The 23,571-nt window shown below is 31.5% G+C and overlaps 2 protein-coding genes and 2 long non-coding RNA genes across 7 annotated transcripts; 2 read left to right on the top strand and 2 right to left on the bottom strand.

Annotated features, from left to right (window-relative positions):
• Window positions 1-8,418: 8,418 nt before the first annotated feature.
• LOC122515860 lies at window positions 8,419-8,700 on the bottom strand. Its single transcript, XR_006303409.1, has 2 exons — window positions 8,578-8,700; window positions 8,419-8,509 (listed from the first exon to the last, which is right to left on the bottom strand). It is a non-coding gene; the product is annotated as an uncharacterized LOC122515860 (long non-coding RNA).
• A 4,563-nt stretch (window positions 8,701-13,263) lies between these two features.
• LOC122515831 (haloacid dehalogenase-like hydrolase domain-containing 5) lies at window positions 13,264-16,135 on the top strand (the record flags this gene model as incomplete). Its single annotated transcript, XM_043633331.1, has 3 exons — window positions 13,264-13,314; window positions 14,161-14,978; window positions 15,073-16,135. Coding segments are annotated over 3 exons (1,182 nt in total), but the record flags the coding sequence as incomplete, so codon positions are not given.
• On the bottom strand, window positions 14,738-23,521 carry LOC122515815. Of its 4 annotated transcripts, XM_043633307.1 has the most exons (4): window positions 22,044-22,228; window positions 19,663-20,576; window positions 18,960-19,520; window positions 14,738-14,826 (listed from the first exon to the last, which is right to left on the bottom strand). In XM_043633307.1, the coding sequence occupies exons 1-3, from the start codon at window positions 22,166-22,168 to the stop codon at window positions 18,976-18,978; spliced, it is 1,584 nt and encodes a 527-aa protein (XP_043489242.1). In that variant the 5' UTR covers window positions 22,169-22,228; the 3' UTR covers window positions 14,738-14,826; window positions 18,960-18,975. The 4 variants fall into 4 exon arrangements, with proteins under 4 accessions (XP_043489242.1, XP_043489244.1, XP_043489241.1 ...); XM_043633309.1 differs by lacking the exons at window positions 14,738-14,826; window positions 22,044-22,228 and adding an exon at window positions 23,378-23,521 and having other exon boundaries at window positions 18,167-19,520; XM_043633306.1 differs by lacking the exon at window positions 14,738-14,826 and having other exon boundaries at window positions 18,167-19,520; window positions 22,044-22,394.
• Window positions 16,756-18,393, top strand: LOC122515863. Its single transcript, XR_006303412.1, has 2 exons — window positions 16,756-17,643; window positions 18,017-18,393. It is a non-coding gene; the product is annotated as an uncharacterized LOC122515863 (long non-coding RNA).
• Window positions 23,522-23,571: the final 50 nt, after the last annotated feature.

Raw genomic sequence — 23,571 nt, 5'->3', positions numbered from 1 at the left:
ACCTTTATCTTTTCGAGCGTCGGTAACTGCCACCGTCGGTAAATGCCACTGTCGGTAACTGCCACCGTCGGTAACTACCACCGTCGGTAACTGTCGGTAATGTTCTATTTTTAAAACATCAACCGTTTTTAATGAGAGTTTGTACGTTAATAATATTGACCGTCAGGAACCTAAATACAAAATATTACAGACGTAGAGTAAAAAAATTTTTAAGTCAACTATTACCGACAGTAGTAGTTACCGACACTGTCGGTAAATTTTAAAACATCGACCGTTTTTAATGAGAGTTTGTAGTTTTATAATACTGACCGTCAGGAACCTAAATACAAAATATTACCGGCGTAGAGTAAAAAAATTTTTAAGTCGGCAATTACCGACAGTGGTCGGTAACTACCACTGTCGGTAAATTTTAAAACATCGACCGTTTTTAATGAGAGTTTGTAGTTTTATAATACTGACCGTCAGGAACCTAAATACAAAATATTACCGGCGTAGAGTAAAAAAATTTTTAAGTCGACTATTACCGACAGTGGTAGTTACCGACAGTGGCAGTTACCGACGCTCGAAAAGATAAAGGTAGAGCACTACAATTACCGATATAGGCCTTAGCCGGCCTGCCACTAAAGTGGCTTTTGCGATTATTTTTTCCAGGTCGATGGCCACTATAGTGGCTCACTCGAGTAGCTTACTTATTCACTGTTAGAATTAAATAATCGTCTACATAGTCATTCATATTTAAGTGAAAAGTTAAAGTTTAAGTATATATATGTACAATACATTTTTAAGAAAAATTATAATTTAATCATTAAGGAATCTTTACGTAAATCATACGAACGTGCTTTATATACGACTAATAATTTAAAAAATGTGTGTATCAGCTCCGATGCACGACTCGAGTTTACCCATTTGAAACCATTGTCTTTGAACGGGTACAGAAAAAAAAGTCTTACTAGATTAAAAAAAAAGACAAGAATACAATAAATACATAGAAAGATAAAATGAATGAATCGAATGCACAATCTCTTTTATACATCGCAACTTTAATTTCTATAATTTTCGACTACTCCCTGATATCTGTAAATACATAAAAGTTATTAAAAAACATTATAAAGTAATTAGTTTCTGTATATTAAATGGATAAAAGGAACAAAGGAGAAAAAGGAATAAGGATATGATATTAATTAGGGATTTAAAAGAAACTAATTACAATTATAATGTTTATTGTAAGCGGTCTTTGGCTAGATTTTACTTGCAATGGAATGTTTAACATATAAAATATGTTAAACATTATACTGAAAGTAAAATACCATTGCCCAGGTCTAACCACGAGGAGGTAACCGCTTTTGAAGACCCGGGATGTGCATCCTGAAGATGTCCCATCCGAATTGAATTGAAACCATAGAAAATGAAAGCCCCGAGAACGTTTTTAATAAGCCCCACTCTTGGGCCCCATTCTAAGAGTTTCATTCGGAAAATCCTTGTAGAGAAAAGTGGAATACCAAATAATAAAATGATAAAAACGGAGTGAAACATGAATAGAATTGAAATAACATGGAACCTGTGAACGAATAAAATACATTAAAAATAATTAATACATGCCTGCGATGCTAAGGGGAGAAGAATAAATATATTAAAATTATACATTTAATTATTATAATAATAATTTCCTTATACAATCCGTTACTATAATAAAGTCCTCTTCTGGTCCTCGGCTGGTCCTCGGCTGGTCCTCCTTCTATTAAATCTGCAACAACAAAAAAAAGGGGGATGGAAGAAGGAGAAAAGAGGGCCTGGAAACGAACCTGAAAAAGAAAAGATAAGATTATTTTAGATTTGCAAAATGCAATGAATGATCCATGGTATCCAATGCAATCCATGGTATCTATAAAAATTTGGACTGATCCATGGTATCTGCAAGAACATAAAAGTGCATCAACAATGATTTTCTTCACACAAACATAAAACGAGGAATGCATGTTAATAAAATTTAAGTTACACCGATGATTTTACTGAAAAGTAACACACATTGTAGTATAATTGCAATATATATACATACGAAAATTACACCATATTAAATTGAAAATATTCATAATGTGTAATCTTTTAATTTTACAATCTACCTAAAATATAGTAAAATAAAAATAAGTGTATATAATTTGGTGGTGTTTCATGGTACCTGTAAAAATAATTATGTCGTATTACCATTCAATATAACTCAGTCCCTCTTTTGAGTCTCCCCCTCTCAGTCCTTCTTCGTTTCTCCCTTCTCTTGGACGAAGTGTTGCATTATCTACATAATTCAACCTGCCAACAAAACATTAAAAATAGGATCGTTTAGTGTGGGTGGAATTTTAGGTAAGGACATGATTCTATCCTTGGGAGTAAGATAGAATCAAGGCTCGCGTGGGCAGGGTCGCATCCCTGAAGTAGATCTTTCTTTGCTAAGAAAGAATCTACCCGCTACCCATTAAAAAAAATACTGGAAACGAACCTGAAACAGAAAACAGAAAGATTAGTTTAGATTTGCGAAGAACCATGAATGCATCGAAAGCATATTCCTTTTCTAGATCAAAATCCAATACTTACAAATGCATTGGAATTAATCATATCCTGAAACAAAATAAAATACAAATTAATTCAATACATAATATAATAATTGAATAAATCTTAATACCTAAAACAATAAAAGAGACATTAAAAAACATTATAAGATAATTAGTTTCTACGAATGAAATGAAGAATGAAAAGTGGGGAAATTTGTGTAATAGGAAATTAGAAAATGATATGATATTGGAGCGGGAATTCGGGAATGGTATTGTACTCTATCATGATTTTAAAGTATTTTCTATCTTTTAAATGAAATATCATTTATAAAATAAATTTTCGTAATACTCGATTTATTTTTAGGAAAAATTATGTTTGGTCTTTGGTGGGTGGCATGGCAAATCCAACGATGGTCACCTGTAACAGAAAGAAAACTATTTTAATTATTACCATTCTTAATAACCATTATAAATTATTGACGAGCAAAACAAAAAATAAAACAATAAAAATATCAAATGACCAACGAGCTATTTTCAAGATTCAACCATGCTGTCGAACTTGAAAATAACTCATTAAGTCTGTAGTTGCCCTCTTGAGCCACAATTAAGTGGGGGCCTCTTCGGCTTTTAGCCTCTTCTTTCTTCAAGCCTACTGTCGGACATTCCCTACGTGCGAGCACGAAAAGAATCTTTGACCAAAAACGTCAATCGTTCCAAAAAGTATTCGCATAATTTGGCATATTACAACGATTAATGATATAGAATTAGAATCGTCCCTGATTCTATATAATAAAAAAAAACCTAACCGACCCTAACACAACCCTGAAAAAGAAAAATGTGATTAGTAAAACATCCTGAGCTTTTTACATAGAAAATAATTATTACCTTTTGGTCGAGAGATATCTCATCGCCGAAAGGAATATTATTAACCATGTAAAGTATCGATTCTATTCTAATACCAAACCGTTATAATATGCCAAATTATGGTCGTACAATTTAGAAACGACTTCAAGACATTTTCACCCAATTACTCTCAACTGCTTATTACACTAATATAAATGAAATACATTTCACATTACAATATATATATGAAATAATTCCATTTATTTTCTTTCATCATACATCTTATGCAAATAATTCCGATGTTCGTTAAGGGGGTGACTCTATTTATTAATTATTACAAAATGCATTCGCGTTTCCCGTTAGCTATCCTAGCTCGTGGACAATCAACGAACTTAAAAGTTCATCGACTGTGCACATATTACACGAGCACATTTAATCGAATGTCCGAGCAGTTAATTATGCTAATCGATGACCTAATAACACTTCGCACTTTTACTATCGAGTAATATAATCGAATTGAAATAAAAATAAACTAAAAATGCAATGCATTTCTTTGCAATATTTTTATTTAATTATTCTTTATATTAATTATATGAAACATTTCAAAGACTAAATCGCGATAGTGCGAAGTGCTAGTTATAATACTTAAAACTAAGTATCAATTCATCAAAGGTTTTGCGGATTTGATTTCGACTCTATCTCGTTCGAGATAGAATCGAAATAGAAATGAATTTCTTAAATGGTTGCAAATCCCTTTGAATCATGATACATAATGCATATTACAGAATTGTCACAAAAAAGATTTACAAGTCAAGCAAGATAGAATAAAAAGATAGAATTTTGTGACAATTCCGTATAAAACCCGGAGGTGGGGACTCGCACTGAAAAGTGCAAGTATGCCACGTGCCATTCCGGGGTCCTACCTACTTATAATTAAAGTTTCACATTCGCTCAAAAAAATACACATGCATACCCACCCACACACTCCACGGTTCTCACACATACCACCAGGGTGCAAAAGCCTAAACTAGAGAGCATGCCCCGGGGCACCTCCGACACCCTAGTTCAAACGCGTTTTCTAAATTTATGGGAGTACGTACCAATTGCTGTAATCGTCTGTCAAGGCTAGTGATTATTGCATAAATGACTAATGCAAAAATACAAGTATAAACTAGTATATATGCATACTAGTTTATACGAGTATATCATAGTTTCCACAAATAAATGCGGTAACTCTACTATGCAAAACGATTGTTAAAAAAGAAAATTTCGTATCGTACGCGTGACTCTACAAGTTATTTTTATTCAATAACTTTAAAAAATAATAAGCGCGGTATTACATCGCGAAACGATGTACAATGCACATTCCTAACCGCACACACATGTGCAATGTACACCGTGCAATCACTAGCACAATGACAGACGCCAAATGGGGGGGAAAAACTTAAAACTAAAAACCTATACTAACCGTTTCTCACCCATACGAGTACACCTGGGCACACGCATAAATGAGAACGCAGAAAGTATAGGGGGGAGAAACGGGGATTAGTATATTAGTTGCTGAAAATCCTAATCTAAGATTTGATTAATTATATAAAAAGTTCTTCATATAATCTAAGCGGGCTATGACTCTACAAGTCATTTATAATGACTTTAAAAAGATTTTAAGAATTTAAAAAAATAATAAAAATCTCGGACGACTCTTTCGTTAAATGGCTGTTCTAATGAAAGAACTGGGCTTTGAGCCGCCACTTAATTGCCAGAGTCTATCCGTCGCGAATGGGTTTGTCTTCTTGCTCATTTTTTATTATATCGAAAATAAAATCGCGATTAAATAAACTAAGTACGAAGCAATGCATGTAAGACATTTATTACATGCTTTATTGGACGAAATCGAGTAAATTAATACTCGATTTCACCACTACTAAACGCGAACGAAACACGTAATAAAAAGAAAAGTGCATTAATTAATTGCACTGTTAATTAAATGAATTTAACCGATGAGACAAGAAGACCTATCCTGACTAATAATATAAATACAATAAAATATACAGTTTTCATGAGCAATTTCAAAAAAGGACTAATCCTTTTTTAAATCACTCATGTGCTCGTCAATAATTTTTTGGAATAATTACAACCAGTAACTCGTGCCGATTGGGACCTTTCATCCTCGGCATGATTGAGCACCGGAGGGACTTTAAATTTTACTCACGACCTGCTAATGTTATATTACATATATGTGGCATTTTAAAATAAAATGACGCATGTATGCAATATGAACAATTAGCATTAGAAGTTCTGCGGTGGCTCCAAAACACTCCTACTTCGTAGCAAATGGTCCAGCTGCATCCCTCGTCCATCAGATCCATCGGAGAATTCCTCGATGCACTTTTCCCGCACTCCCGTGACTCTAATATCGCGGTAAACGAATATAAGAAACTATAAAAGAGTTTCTTATCGCGAAACCGAAATTTTTCTTAAACGGCGAACAACACTGAATCTACATACGCGATACGATTTGAATTTAATTTACGCCCGGTCACTGACTCTACTTCGCGATTAAAATGTTACTTTAATTATTCGTACAAACACTGATTCTACAATCTAATTCAAAGACTGCATTGCACGCAGTCAATGCAAACACAAAAATTTCACTCCCGATAGGCGGTCACTTCACTGATGCACTTCACTGACTCTACTTCGCGAACAGTCTGTACGACTGTTTTCAAATTAAAAAACTATAATTTTATACGAACAAACTCTAATGCAATTAACTGCATTGCTCGCAGTTAATTGAATATATAAATCTAAAAAATAACGCGAACGCGAACGCGAACACGAACGCGAAACGCGACCGAATTTATTATTAACGAACGATCGTGCTTCTAATCCGTGATTTTAATTATATTAAAACGATCAAACACTCCCGTTACATTGCTTCGCGCACGAATTGCAATGACGTTCTGAAACAGAAAATAAAAAAGAATGATTAATATCGTCGTCGTAATCAAAAACTATTAAAATTTATCATAGAAAATGTTTCATAGAAAAATATACTTACTTCTAATCTTCATTGATGAATGCACGATGGGTCTCCTACCCTTAGGGTGACGATGACCGAATGCACTGACTCTACTTCGCGATAAAAATTGTATTTTAATTATTCGTACAAACACTGACTCTACTTCGCGATAAAAATTGTATTTTTTAATTATTCGTACAAACACTGACTCTAATTTTTACAACTGCATTGCGCGCAGTTCAAAAATCAAACACCAACACTTGCTTACCTTTCTGAAAAAAGAAAATAAGAAAACTATTAGTATCATTGTTACATTTAAAAATTACAAGTAATTATTAAAGAAATGTTTAATAGAAAAATGAATTTACCTTCTATCTTGATTGATGAATGCCCGATGGGTCTCCCACCCTTAAGATGACGATGCCGTAGACGGTTCCAACGAAATCAGAAACTTACGTGTTTCTTATCGCGGCCACGACACTGATTCTAATTTTTACAACTGCATTGCACGCAGTTCAAATATCAAACACTAGCACTAACACTTAGCCTTCTGAAAAGAGAGAAAAGAACAAAACGATTAGAATCATTGTTATAGTTTAAAAATTATAAGTAATTATTAAGGAAATATATTTATAGAAAAATTAATTTACCTTTTATCTTCAGTGATGAATGCCCGATGGTCTCCTACCCTTAGGATGACGATGGCACACGTATAAACCGAATAAAAGAAACTTTCGGAGTTTCTTTACCCGAAAAATTTCCGATTTTTGTTTAACGATGCAAACACTCGAGTACCTCATTGCCTACGCGCTCGATTGCAATGATGTTCTGAAACAGAAAATGAAAAAGAACGATTAATATCTTCGTCGTAATCGAAAACTATTGAAAATTTATCATAGAAAATGTTTCATAGAAAAATTATACTTACTTTTAATCTTCAGTGATGAATGCCCGATGGGTCTCCTACCCTTAGGATGACGATGGGTGGACGGTAACGAAAATAAAAACTATAAAAGTTTTTTATCGCGAACGCGAACGCGAACGCGAACGCGACCGAGACGTGCTTTACCGACCGCACTGCACGTCAAAAACGTCTGAAAGAATGCACAAGATTAGTGTTCCTAGAAAATAAATCGAGTATTTTAATGTGGGATATAATATGAAGGTAGTATTAAAGGGAAAACAATGTAATGAATTGTAATATGATATTAATTTGGAAAATGAAAGAAACTAATTATCATTATAATGTTAGTGGTAAGCGGTCTTTAGCTGGATTTTACTTGCAATGGAATGTTTAACATATAAAATATGTTAAACATTATACTGAAAGTAAAATACCATTGCCCAGGTCTAACCACGAGGAGGTAACCGCTTCTGAAGACCCGGGATGTGCATCCTGAAGATGTCCCCATCCGAATTAAATTGAAACCAAAGAAAATGAAATGAAAATGATCACCCCGTGAATGATTTTTAATGAGCCCCACTCTTATGCCCCACCCTAAGAGTTTTATTCGGAAAATCTTTACAATTACTATCGATAACGAAGAGAAAAATTTGAAAACTGAATAAGAAAATGAAAACGAGGAGTCCATCTGAATAAAATTAAAGTAACATCAATGATTTTATTAAAAATCAATACACTTTAGTATAATTTCAATATATGCACATACAGAAATTACAAGTTTTACGAATATTTTATATTTAATAATTTTCAATCTACCTAAATTATAATATAATAAAAATAAATGTATATAATTTTTGGTTAATCCATGGCATCTTTAAAAAAAAGAAACTACATTAAAAATTATTATCATACATGTACAATGCTACGAGAAAAACAATAAATGGATTAAAATATTTCATTTACATTGAGAAATAATTGCTTTATATTACCGTTTACCATAACTCTGTCCTCTTCTGGTCATCTTCTAATCCACTTCCCCTTCCTCTTGGACGGAATGGTTATATGAAACAATAAACTGATTAAAAATATTCATTTACTTATAGAAATAATTATTTTTTACTACCATTTACCATAACTTAGTCCACTTCTGGTCCATCTTCTAATCCACATCCCCTTCCTCTTGGTCGGAATTGTTATCTGAAACAATAAACGAATTAAAAAAGTTCATTTATTTATAGAAATAATTATATTCTACTATCATTTACCATAACGTAGTCCTCCTATGGTTCGTTTCCTCCTTCTCTTGGACGGAATTTGGCATCATAGTTCATCCTGCAAAGAAAATATTAAAAGGAATAGGAAAAGAATAGGGAAAAGAAGAACTTTTAAGGTGGAACTTTTCACGATTTTTGTTTTAAGTGGTTTCCCCCCAATCGGACTAGTCCACTGACTCTAATTTTTTTACGAGAAACCTAGGCTTCACGCGACGATCGACCATTACTCTAACAGCAGACGGTTGAGGCCTGACTAACGGATAGTGACCGAATCGCCAACGCGTGTCGCTTCGGTTCCTATGCTAAATGCATACTTAATGCATATCAAATCGCGAATAAAAAAACAACGCATCTTAATATTATATATTACGAGGAACCTCGGCTTCACAAGACGACCGACCATAGTGCTAACGGCAGGACCGGTGAGGCCTGACTAACGGATAGCGACCGAATCGACTTAGTGTCGCTTCGGTGCCTATGCTAAATGCATATTTTATGCATATCAAATCGCGAAAAAAAAGGAAATCTAAAAGTTGTTCCACCTCAAAAGTTAAGTAAACTCACTTGAATGCATGCTAATTCATGTGAGCATACTTGAAATAAAGGAAAAGAAAGAAAGTGAAAGAAATAGGGAAGGTCTGATGGTTGGTGGGGGAAATTAAAGGTAAGGAATACCTGTAAAAATGTAAGAATTATTAAAGAAACATTATAAAGTAATTAGTTTCTGTATATTAAATGGATAGAAGGAACTAAGGAAAGGGATAAAAGAATATGGTATTAATTAGGAAGTTAAAAGAAACTAATTACAATTATAATGTTTATTGTAAGCGGTCTTTGGCTAGATTTTACTTGCAATGGAATGCATAACATATAAAATATGTTAAACATTATACTGAAAGTAAAATACCATTGCCCAGGTCTAACCACGAGGAGGTAACCGCTTCTGAAGACCCGGGATGTGCATCCTGAAGATGTCCCCATCCGAATTTAATGGAAACCAAAGAAAATGAAATGAAAATGATCACCCCGTGAATGATTTTTAATGAGCCCCACTCTTATGCCCCACCCTAAGAGTTTTATTCGGAAAATCTTTACAATTACTATTGATAATGAAGAGAAAAATGGAAAACCAAATAAAAAAATGATAAAAGAGTAGTAAAACATGAATGGAATCGAAGTAACATGTAACCCGTGAACAAATAAAATACATTAAATATAAATGTCACACGCGTGTAATGTGCTAAGGGTAGAAGAATAAATAGATTAAAATTATACATGTAATTATAAATTAAATTATACATTTAATTATACTAATAATTATCTTACACTATCTTTTATTATAACTTAGTCCTCGTGCTGTCCTGGTGTGGTCCTCGTGCTGTCCTGGTGTGGTCCTCTTGCTGTCCTGGTGTGGTCCTCCTCCTATGTAACCTGCAACAAAAAAAGCAAAGGGATAGGGAAGAAGTTGAAAAGTATGCTTTTTAAAGTGAAACTTTTTACGTTTTTTTTTAAGTGGTATCCCACCGGTTGGACTAATCCACTGACTCTAATCTATATTACGAGGAACTTACGCTGCACGTACAGTTTGCCCACCGGTACTATATTTACTGCAGGCTTGAAGAACTTAATCCCTGGGCCCGTCTTACTAATAGCGCTGGTAGACATCCCTTCTAATGCAGTTTCAGTTCCTATGCTACGTGCACATCTATGCTTGCAAAATCGCGAGTTAAAAAAAGCAAAGTAAAAAAAAAAAAATAAAAAAAAAAGATAGGGCGTTTCACTTTAAAAAGCTAAGGGTAGGACATGATTCTATCCTTGGGAGAAAGATAGAATCAAGGCTCGCGTGGGCAGGGTCGCATCCCTGAAGTAAATTCCTTCTTAACAAATGACGCCCTTTGCGAAGAAGAAATCCACCCGCTACCCATTGAATTGTTTCTAAAAAAAATAATAAAATTTTAATAAACGTTTGATATTAAATTAATTTTAAATTTGACATTAAATTAATATTTAAAGTATGTCAAAAGTTTGATAATGTTTAAATAAATATATATACGTTTAAACAATCTTAATTATAATAAGAATTCATTAAAATATTAAAATAATTGTTAATTAATCGATGCAAGCGTCTATTGTTGTCTGAAAGCTCGGAGTTTATCTTCTGTGATCCCTCCTCCTCGAAATTCACCGTTGATCTGAGTAATTATCTTCTGTTAAAGTTTTTTTGGTGAAAGTTGTTTATGTGCTGTTCCGAAAATTGCGCATGTGTATAAAAGAAAATCAATAAAATTAATCAATAAAATTTAATATTATAACGCTCTCATTTTAATATTCTTTTATTTTTTGTATAATTGTTTAAACAAATGTACATTTATTGTAATGTTCTTGCGCAGTGATGACTTCGGTGGAGAGGGGTAAAATTTTCATCTATTAAAACATAAAATCGAAATTAATTAATATTCAAAGTACGTCAAAAGTTAGATAATGTTTAAATAAATATATATGCGTTTAAACAATCTTAATTATAATAAAAATTCATTAAAATATTAAAATAATTCTTAATTAATCGATGCAAGCGTCTATTGTTGCTTAAAAACTCGGAGTATATGTTCTGTGATCCCTCCTCCTCGAAATTCACCGTTGATCTGAGTAATTATCCTCTGTTAAAGTTTTTTTGGTGAAAGTTGTTTATGTGCTGTTCCGAAAATTGCGCATGTGTAAAAAAGAAAATCAATAAAATTAATAAATAAAATTTAATATTATAACGCTCTCATTTTAATATTCTTTTATTTTTTATATAATTGTTTAAACAAATGTACATTTATTGTAATGTTCTTGCGCAGTGATGACTTCGAGGAGGTAGGGGGTATAATTTTTATTTAATAAAATATCGGATCGAAATTATTTAATATTTAAAGTACGTCAAAAGTTAGATAATGTTTAAATAAATATATATGCGTTTAAACAATCCTAATTATTATAAAAATTCATTAAAATATTAAAGTAATTGATAATTAATCGATGCAAGCGTCTATTGTTGCTTAAAAACTCGGAGTATATGTTCTGTGATCCCTCCTCCTCGAAATTCACCGTTGATCTGAGTAATTATCCTCTGTTGAAGTTCTTTTGGTGAAAGTTGTTTACAGGACCTTCCGAACGTTAAGCATATGTATAAAAAGAGTAATAAACCTATTTAATAAAATTTAAGATTAAAACGTTATGATTTTCGTATTTTTAACTATTTTATGAAATTATTCTAATGCTTCTGCGCAGTGATGACTTCGAGGGTAAAATTCTACTGTAACATAAAGAGAGTGCATTAGTGCATTATAATAATTTTTAATTAATCGATGCAAGTATCTATTGTTGCTTAAATACTCGGAGTTTATTTTCTGTGATCCCTCTTCCTCGAAATTCACCGTTGATCTGAGTCATTGTCCTCTATAAAATTTGTTTTATTAAATTTTATTTATATGTTTTCTTAACGTTGCGCATGTGTGTAACAAGAATTTTATTTGTAATAAAGAGAAATTAAGATTAAAACGCTCTGATTTTAGCATTTTTATTTTTATGTAATTATTTAAACAAATGTACATTTTTTTAAATGTTTCAGTGCAGTGGTGACTTCGGAGGGGGTAATTTTTATTGAAGTGAATATTACGTTGCAATTATTTTTTATTCGCCTTAATTTTTATGTATATCTTCTTCAGAAGGATTATGCAACTATCGCGATATAATAATAATATAATATAATAGAAGTTAATACGAAGTCTGTTATTAAACAATTACCGTTTTTAAAAGCAGTACATTACTATCTAACTGATTTAAAATTATCAGCTGCATATAAAGAAAGATCGTATGTTTTACGTAAAGATTCTTTAATGATTAAATTATAATTTTTCTTAAAAATATATTGTAAATACTTAAACTTTAACATTTCACCTAAATATGAATGACTATGAAGACGATTATTTAATTAAAACGGTGAGCAAGTAAGCTACTCGAGTGAGCCACTATAGTGGCCAATCGACCTGGAAAAAATAATCGCAAAAGCCACTATATTGGCAGGCCGGCTAAGGCGCATATCGGTATTAGTAGTGCTCTACCTTTATCCATCGACCGTCGGTAACTGCCACCGTCGGTAACTGCCACTGTCGGTAACTACCACTGTCGGTAACTGCCACCGTCGGTAATTGCCACCGTCGGTAACTTCCACGGTAATATTTTGTATTTAGGTTCCTGACGGTCAATATTATTAAAGTACAAACTGCCATTAACAACGGTCGATATTTTAAAACTATAAAATTGTTATATTATGGATTTTAAATGAGCAATTAAGAGCAATTATTCTTTTTTTTTTGATGTTGCGGTTTTATGCCAACTATTTTGTACTATATCTTGCATATATTTTGAAAAGATACACTCTTACGGTACCCGTGAAAACTACTATGCACAATGTAGAGTGAGTTTAGTTGATTTTCTAGATCGTCTATAACCTCAAAACGCCTTGGCATTATGCATTATACATTTGCGTAACTAAGTGCTTGAGAGTTAAAACACGCATATAAAATAATAATAACAATAATATTAATAAAAAAACAAAAAATATATCTTTTTTTTTTAAATACTCATAATCACGCATTTTTAAATACTTTTTCATTGTTGTGATTTTAATTAGTAATAATGAAAATATTATTACGATCGGGTATTGCGAGAGCTTTCGGAGTCAGAGTAAGTTTACACTGTCATATTTAATTATTTTGTCATCCCCTCACCTATCCCCTTCTTTTTAATAATTCATTTTTAAAATTCACCTCAATTCAATTGTTTTTCCTTCATTATTTCTTTATTTCAATTTAATTTTCTACCATTGTGTCGTCGCGAAAAATGTTTCAGTCAATCAATGAAGGAAAACATAAGTCGCTATTTTTTGTCGCTATTTTTATACTATTATATGGAATTATTTGTTATTTGCATTATTCTATAATATTCCTGTTTTTGTCTTTATTTATGCACCATTATGTTATTAATCTTTTCTATTTTATATTAATGCAAGTAGAATGTCTTTTTTTTCTTTTTGTTATACTTGTCCTCTTTTGTTTTTCTATTATTGCATTCTAATACATGTAGCATTGTTTTGTAACACTATTGTAATGTAATAAATGTCTAATATAAAGTATAGATAATATAACACAAATAGAATTACTGGTAATGACCTATTTAGTTCTTTCAAGTTTTTAAATTTATTATCTCTTGTTCTTAATAAAAATATGCATGGATATTTTGGACTTTGATCATACTATGTTTATTTTATACACACACACTCAAATATATATATATATATATATACACAATATGTATTTCGTCATTTGGTATAAAAATATACTTACCTATTTATCTATATTAACAAGGTAGATATATTTTTATAACTGTTTGGTGACATTGAAATGCATTTATAAAACATATTATAACATAAAGTATGTTATAAACATAATGCAACATGCGTTAATAATTTTGAAACATTTGTAAGATGTTATATAAAATGTATTCATTTATTTTGTATTTTTTCTTTTTCAGAATCTAAGTTCTAATCCCAAATTTGGTTTAATATTCGACATAGACGGAGTTATAGTACGAGGGAAAAATGTATTACCACCGGTTGCGGAAGCGTTTAAAAAACTTCGAGGAGATGATAATAAATTTCGCGTACCTACTGTATTCGTCACGAACAGTGGAAATTCATTGCGCAGTCAAAAAGCAGCCGATTTGTCCAAATGGATTGGATTTGAAATATCCGAGTCACAAGTTATCCTAGCTCATTCTCCATTGCAAATGTTTCACAAGCTTCATGACAAGCAAGTTCTTATATCGGGACAAGGACCGGTCAGAGAAATAGCCAAAGAATTGGGTTTCAAGAAGACAACTACGATCGATGAACTAGTTAAAAATTTTCCAAGTTTGGATTACATCAATGTATTGAAAAGAAATCCGCAGAGCGGACCCGTAGATCCAAATTTTCCAAGAATAGAAGGTATCGTGTTATTCAGTGAACCAATATCTTGGGAAACTCCATTACAATTAATAGTGGATCTTTTAATGACCAATGGAATGCCCAGTAAACTGCCAACAGACATTCCATATCCACACATTCCAGTATTGGCATGTAATATGGATTTATTATGGGTATCTGAAGCACCAATTCCTAGGTACGGCCATGGTGCTTTTCTATTATGTCTCGAACAACTGTACAAAAAAGTAACGGGTAAAGAATTATTGTATACTGCATTAGTTGGTAAACCTAATGAAATAACATATTATCACGCGAGCAATATGTTGCTGGAACATGCTAAAAGCATTGGAATAGAACAAAATGTTGATACTATTTATGCTATTGGGTAAGATTTATTATTTATTTTTTGTATTACTTTCGTATATTACGTATTACTTATATTAAATGATATAACCAAATATTTTTTATTCTATTTATAGAGATAACATTAATACAGACATTTTTGGTGCAAATCTTTACGACAAGTATTTATCACGTTACGAAGCTGGCGGTGGCACTAAATCACGTAGTTTAGAAAAATTGTTAGGTAAAAATATGAAAGGGCCTTGTGCAAAAGCGTGTATCAGTATTTTAGTTGAAACTGGTGTACATCAACGAAATTCCCAATTTATTAGCGAACACAGTCCTAGAGATTTTTTACCAGTAGAGGATGGTCTGTGTAAACCAGCTTTCATTGTTGATCACGTTGGTAATGCGATTGATTTGGTATTTAAAGAAGAAAAATTTAATTGAAATTATTTCTCTCGTTATATCTAATCTTCCAATTAAAAGATGTGATGATACCGAATCGATACAAAATGTATTGGTGATCTAAGTAAAGAATTAGTTAATAATTAGATAATACAAGACCTTTTAACAAAGGCAATGTTCCAAAGCAATGTAAACTTGTTAAGAGAAAAAGGCTAAAAGGGTACCTAGGTTCAATATTTAGTATGATTTTTTTAAACGACTTTTAATAATTCTTGATTTGTTGTACCCTATTTATTATACTCATTTAAACTCGATCATTATATAAAATCAACACATTTATACGGAAATTCATTTATATTAAAAGATCTTATAATTTCACTTCATAAAGAATATAATATTATGCAAAATGGTACTAAATAAATAAATATTAGAGATACTATCATTTTTAGATAACGAATTACTAATATTCTATTCATTTAATATAATTCATAAGTATAATAAGGAAGCACTTAATGACTATGGTATCTAAATCTAAGAATGCATTAACTGTACAAAAATATTTTTTGCGCACACTCAATTAAGTTACTATTACTGAATTAGTTAATTTTTGTAATCGTAAGTTCCCAATTGTTCATTTAGTCTTTTAATGATATGATCAAAGTAGTTATAATTGTGTATAAAATTGATTTAAATATCGTTTGTGAGTACAAGATTTATTGAAATTGAAATTCTGCGAAAGTTACGTAGCTTTAAGTAGTAGTGCTTCATCGGTAGGTGAAAAGAAAAAGAAAAGAAAAGAAAAGAAGTTGGGTTTCACAATTATATAAACTATAGTACATATTGTTTAAGGTAACATCACACATCAAACCAATCTAGTCTTATCAAACAACTCTTACGTTGTTTTTAACATTATTGTAAAATAATAGACATTCTAGTATTCATAATCTCAATGAAATACAGAAGATTTTAATATACGTTAAATCACTATCGAACGATTAAAAAAAGAAATTGTTATAATATTGTTGCAAATAATAATAACCGTACCAATTGTTGCTATTAGAAAAGTTGATAGAAATAGGTGGCAAATTTTTTGTGTTTTTCTTATTTAATAATTTGTCGGAAAACATATATTTTAGAAAGAGTTCCTAGAATTATATTATCAAAATAACAATTTATATTAAATAAAAATCTCAATTGATTATAACTCACGTAAAAGAATATATATCAATTTATATATATAATGTTAAAGGTATGCTTTACACAAAATTCAAATTAATTATTTTAATAGAATCAACAATATGCGCCTCGAAATAATTCATTCATTTTTTTGTACGTATTTATCTTATTATACTATTATGACCGATACTCATAAACAATTTCTTTTAAGAATCCAATTCGCATAATAATAATAATAATAATAGTAATAATAATAGTAATAATACCATTAATATTAATGGAAAATTTCACTAATAAATATATGTGAATAACTAAAGATATGCATCAAAATATTGCGATTAGATAAAAAAATATTTTTGTTTGCTACATCTCTTGGTTTATAAAAAACTTTCTTCATTGTGAGAGGAAGAGAAAGAAAGACAGAGAGAGAGAAAAAGGATGAATCTACGTGACTTTTATCGAGTAAAAATGAAAATGTATTTAAATAAATTGTATTTTTATTTATTATACCTTTCTTCCTTCATAATATATAGAAATATTCTATATACCTAGAAACGAATCACGATTCTTTTGTTTTATTAATAACGAGTCTTTCTCCTAATGCTTGTTGCAAAAGAAAAAAAAACACACAAAAATGTGTCGAATGATAAAACATAAAAATTTATTCACGAATAAAATGAACGACCCAATTTAATTCGCGCGTTAAATCTTTATTATAATATATTATTATCTTCATATCCTAAGAGATAATAATATTATAAATATTATATTTTTATAAGAGTATACTGGTCAAAGAATAGTTCGAAATTAATAATCATTCTTGTTAGTCTGGGTGTAGTGAAGCCTGGATCTCATGACCCGTAAAGTCGAGCCGTCAATTGTTCGATTAAATAATTCTATTATGGTAGATATGCAGAGAGATTATTCAAGCTAGTAACCACTTGCACATGGATATGAAATTAAATTATAACTACTGTATATTGCATATACAAGTATGGTGTTATGTATAACGACGACGATGATGATGATGATGTCGTATGAATTTCTCTCTTTACGTGAAAGAATACGTGTGTTTACTTTCTTCAAATTATTAGTTGAACGTAAACTTGTTCACCCAAGTAATGGTAATAATATTTAACCTACATTTATTATAGATATTCGCATTTAAATAGTTCATGAATATTAATCTAGATTTCTATGATCGTAAATACATTCGTTGTGTATTCTTTTCAAAAATTAAACATTATTTTATATAAATTGCAATAAATTGTGTTAAATAAATCAATAATACGCGAAGGATACTTCTTTAAAAATTACAGATTCATTTGTTGAGAATGGGGGGAGGATAAAATAAAATTAAAAAATAATATTGTAAAATAATTCATCTCTGCCTAATATTAATTTATCAATTAATTTTGATCAAGATATTATTTATCATCTTCTTTAATTTTCCCATGATACCTTCTAAGGAAATATTCTTTGGAATTTATATTGCAGTTGTAATAGCGTATATACGTTCGTGAAAGTATTCGAGACGGTGGCCCGACAGTAAGAACAAGGTCAATTACATTAAGCCATCATAATAACGTAAATTGGGCGGCAACTCGTAAGATTAATTGGGAAAAGATAAGAAAGTTCATGATGAGATTAACTTTAACGCCATTTTACTCAAATCCATAATTGATCCTATTCCTATGAGCTGCTAAACGAATATGTGATAATAAATAATTAATAAGTAAATATATTAAAATACATATATACATATACAATGTCTATATTTATCACATAAATAAGCCTAGAAAAATTAGGCTTATTAGTTTAAAAGAAATATTAAATATTAAAATACATGATGAAATATACGTCTTACTATTCTCTATACTTCTTTCTATCAACTTATAATTATCCCTGATACGAGTTCCTAGTAATAAAAGAATTATTTTACTTAGTATCTCGTAAAAAAAAAGTAAAAATACATTAAACCTACCATGCGTGATCAAATGAACGCATCCTGTAATTTGTACAAAAAAAAAAAAGAAAGAATCCGACGAAAACGCATAAAAATGTACACCAATTCAACCAGCTAAAACCTTATTATATGTGTTGTTTTTTAAAACGATCATTTGACCACTCACGATAGGAATAAGTATTATATATATGAAGTGTTAAGTATAGAAATGAATTCCTGTGCCTTTTTATAACAACTATAAGTATTCATATATATTTTATCTGCCACACCTTTTTTAAAAAAAAGGGGAACATTAAAAGAAAAAAAAAAAAGAGAATAAATAATATTTATTCAAGGCACTAAGAATTATATCTAAATATACCTAAAATAGATCTAACGATCATTTTAAAACGTTAGAAAAATAAAAAGTAATAGGTAAGAGACTACTTAAGAGACGGATTGTCACTGGGTCTCGGTCAATGAACGGCTACTTACTCCGAGTAGCGGCTTTTCAACATTCATCTGTCGTAACTTCACCACCAGTTTTTCTTCTCTTTCTTTCATAACATTCCATTGCTCGTTGTAGACGTTGTAGATACTCTTGAAAATGATCTACGTCCTGAAGATTTCTCGAATCGTATCGTCCGAAAGATCGTTTCTGTACAAGTGCCATAAGCATGGCAGTGATCATTGGCAGTGTCATACCCAAGAGGAAACCCGGTGTCATGATATTTTTTAAACCGTGTTTGGTGAAGCCACGATAAAGCTCCGCCCAAATTCCTCCGTCCTCGTGTTCAGGATACTTGCCTAATTTGCCATAAAGATGGGGCTTGATTTTACCAGTCTTGGCTATGTAATTGTAGTAATTGGGATCGTAAGATTGAGCGTATAATTGAGAATAATATATGTCCCCTGGTGGGGGTGGATTATTCGCATCAGGAAACCAAGCACTGGCGTCTTCGCTGGGTGGTCCGTGAGATGGTGGACCACGATGATGATATCCAGGTGGTTTAGTGTAAATTAATTCGACCGGACCTTTACGTGGTGGAAACGGTCCTATGTTGGAACAAAGAATGATCAAACTTTTTATTATTCTAAAAGAAATGATTACAATTTAAATGATTATACGCGTTATACTTGTAAATATGATCGCAATAAAATTTTGGTTTTTTAATCAAAAGTTTTAGATTTATCTTACCTACGATAGGACCTTTCGAAAAGACACCGCCAATTCTAGGCTGAGCAAAGGGATATGGTTGACCACGAATCCACCTGTTACGTTGACGCCACATCACAGGAGAAACAATATCGTTTCTCGATTGAATCATTTCAAGGGGATCAGAAAAAATAGACGATTGTTGCAATGCAGTTGGATTTGATATCACTGGACTCGTTTGAACACTCTGAGAAGGTTGTAATATCTGAGAATTGGCCGTATAGTGTGCAGTATAATCATAAGTTTGTCCAGGTATTTGCAATACATTTTGAGGCTGATAAAACACTTGTTTTTGTATAGGATTTGTTACTGATTGTTGTTGTCGTTGCATTTGTTGATTATTTTGCGATACAATTTGTATCGGTTGTTTTTGATTTTGCGAAATAACGTTATTGGACGTTGGCGATTGATTGTTTTGAGATTGACTGTTTTGTAAAAAATAATCCAAAGACAATCGAGACTCCTCGGGTGTCTTGGAATTGAGAAACGTGTTCAACGCTATTTCTGCAGGTGTCTTGACCGTGTTAGTTACAGGTTGAAGTATCTGAGATTGTTGCACTTTGTTATAAACATTATTTGGAAGTTCTCGAGCCGATGCAATATTAACCAACGCTGATGTTTCAGCTTGATCGAAGTTTGTTAACGAAACGTCTCGATCGAATTCGTCATCTTCTAACTTCGTATCCTTTGAAATAACATCCTTGCTTTCGCGAAATATCGGATACAATTTTTGTGGTCCGTTGATCGATGGTTTAACAATTTTCGATGAAATTTCCGATTCCTCGGCCGTGTACTCGGTATTTTCGGTCAACGGATTACCTTCGTAATTGAGCTGTGCTCGAGTAATTCCAATAACTAGGATAACGATAATGATTGTTATCCCTTTCATGATTGATCTACAAACAAAAATTATACATATTATATTAAATACACAATTGTTATCAAAATTATATTAAGACATAAATGATATTTTCGTTTCTTGATATCGTAAGTCGAAATATTTTTCGATATACAAATTATACGATAATAATTATATTTACAAAAATAGTGAACAACTATCTTAATCGATGATTTTAAATAGATTTTATACGAGCCGATTAGAATGGCGTTTAACCGAACGTAACTTCAGCGTTATTCTGTTGTACTGTTCCACTTACACCGTTTCATGCTTAATAATCCAGGAACAATAAAGCATTTGCGGATGTTGCTCTGTATTTGTTAAATATATAATATAATAAAAATATTCGAAGAAAATGTTCCTCCCCTTAAAAGGCAGGGTAAGGGGTACGAAGCATAGCAATTTTCCTTCCTCTTGAATCATGTCTTATTAACTTTAAGAAATTTAATTAACATATAATACATTACGTAATTACTAGACGTAATAATTAAAAAATAATAAATAAAAGATATATGTTTTTTTTTGTATTTTATCGCGATTAGATTAAAACACACGTTCGAACAATCGATGATTACAAATTTTCTAAAAGGGAAAGAAAGTTGTTCTAATATTCGAGAGAGAGTGTTGACCGCTGAAATTAAGCCGTTTATGGTTATGGTCACGGCAACAACCGACACAAGGTCAATTCACGAAGATTGTTTCACGCCCAATCGAAAGTATGCTATCACGATAAAAAAAGAAAAGGAAGAAGACTACGGTGGTCCCGTGCAAACGTTACTATACTTTTTTTCTACTACGTTGCACGAATATAAATCTCTAAAGAAAAATAGTATTTAACTGATTAAACGAAGAAAAAAAAAATAAAAGAAAAAAAGATAAAAGATATTTGTTAATAGATTGATCCTTTAAAACACACTTGTACACGTTTTATTTGTTCATAGAATGTAACGATGATTGCACTGTGATTAATTAACAAGTAACGAATGTATATTTTATCTAATGATATAATGGTTTCTCTCTCTCTCTCTCTCTCTTTCTCTCTTGTATAATGCATTCTGACGTATTCGTTGCTGCATGGCTATGATGGCTTTCTAAAAACCGTTAATTCATTACTAATTCAACGCTCGACCGAAATTGAGAAAAGATTTATAAAACCAAAGGTAAAAACAACTTTCACGACTCTTTCGTGTCCTCCTTCCGGAATGAAACGGATTATTTTTGTTCTTTCGTTAGAATACAAATTTGTTCTTTTTTTTTTTTGCGATTATTCCATAAAGGTATTTAGAAAAAAGGGAAATGTACAATCAGCCCTGTTAACTTACGTTGTTACGTGCAGAGAATCAATCTCACGTTTACCTTTTTCTCACGATTGAACAACAACGAACCGTGAAAAATCTTGAAATAAACACCGTTTAAACTACTATTATTATAATTAAAATATTTAGTAAACTTGATCTTCACACACCTTTCGTTATTTTCAATGGTTGACCATGAACAGTGTGATAAATACGAGATGAGTATTATAATTCGTCCATCGGTTGGAAAGGGACCAGGAAAACTGAGAGGGTCCACAGATAATGAGAAAGGCATTCGCTACGAAACCCCCCTACTTTACTAGCCACACGTCCCCCCTCTTTACTTTTACATCACCTGTTGCATGCACGTTTGAAGTTTAATGTTACGTTAATCAAGTTCACTGTTTAAAACACGTAAATTGTTCTTTACCATTAGAATAAATCATTATTCGTACATATTATCTTTTAATAATATGAAGGATTAATATATTATTAATGCTAAACTTTACCATATAAGGTCAAATGTGCACGCTTCCTGTAATTTGCATAAAATACATATTATTCATTTCAAAGAAAATATATTGTGTTCGTTATCCAATTGACTAAAAATCTTATTTTTATATTAAAATATAATATGTTGTTTTTTTGTGCAAAGGTAGAAATAAATATATACACGATGTATCGATAAGTTTAACGTTAAAATTATTTGTTAAAAAATGATTGCAATGTTCCGAATTATTTGACAAAATCAATATTTCAATTTGATACAAATTCTTGAATAATGATTTATTCTGTGAATGGTATAACTATTGAAAATTATAAAAAAATAAATACTTAACGACAATAAGTAAAGTGCATTACAAGTAGGAGGAAAGGAATCACTGTAGTTCGCGAGATAAACGAATGAAAATAGTTTGTTTGACAATGCAGTAACCAAATAACGGTTACTTGCCGCGAAAGACCTACTTCCTCTTCTTTGACGCGTATTACAGCGAATTCACTGTATATATTTGATCTTTCATCGATGAATAACGCGGATTTAGAGATTTGCTTAACCTCCATAAACGATATAAATGAGGACAAATGCGAATAGGATTTACACTGACCGATCCACGATCCACGATCCCAAACTACGAGGTGTCGTTTTTCATCGCGACATTCTAAATCGAAATAAAAAGGCATCTCGATGAATATTTTCGAAGCGAGTCTCAAGAATTTTGGAAAGTGGACATAACGAAGCTTCCTGAAAAATGAAAGAATGAATTTATGGGACAATCTTATACAGATAAGCAACGCAAAGAGACAAGCCGGGGATGAATTTGCATAGTCTTGACTTGGAAATTACAACGTTTAAAGTAATGCAAAACACGACGAGTATTAATTATTAATTTACACGATTATACTAGATACTTATGACTTTTTTTTCTGGTAAATTTTATTTCATTATAGCTCATTAAAGCAAATGAAATAATTACAATTAAATAATAGAGATAATAAATCTTACATCATTATACACGTAGCTATTAATTCTCGCGTTGAATCCTCTTCAGGGGTACGGGATAGGAGACCCAGCAACCAACGTCCGTAGGAATGAAACGAGAGAAATAGAAGAAGAAAGAAAAAAGGAGATGAAAGAGAGGAGAGAGACTAACGCGAGAGTTATATAATTGTAGTAGATTACTTCCATCGTCGTCGTCG

This window comes from Polistes fuscatus, unplaced genomic scaffold (assembly GCF_010416935.1).
Source record: "Polistes fuscatus isolate 324 unplaced genomic scaffold, CU_Pfus_HIC Scaffold19, whole genome shotgun sequence".
NCBI lineage: Eukaryota > Metazoa > Arthropoda > Insecta > Hymenoptera > Vespidae > Polistes > Polistes fuscatus.
Note: the sequence above shows the minus strand (reverse complement) of the source record. Positions and strands in the feature narration are given on the sequence as shown.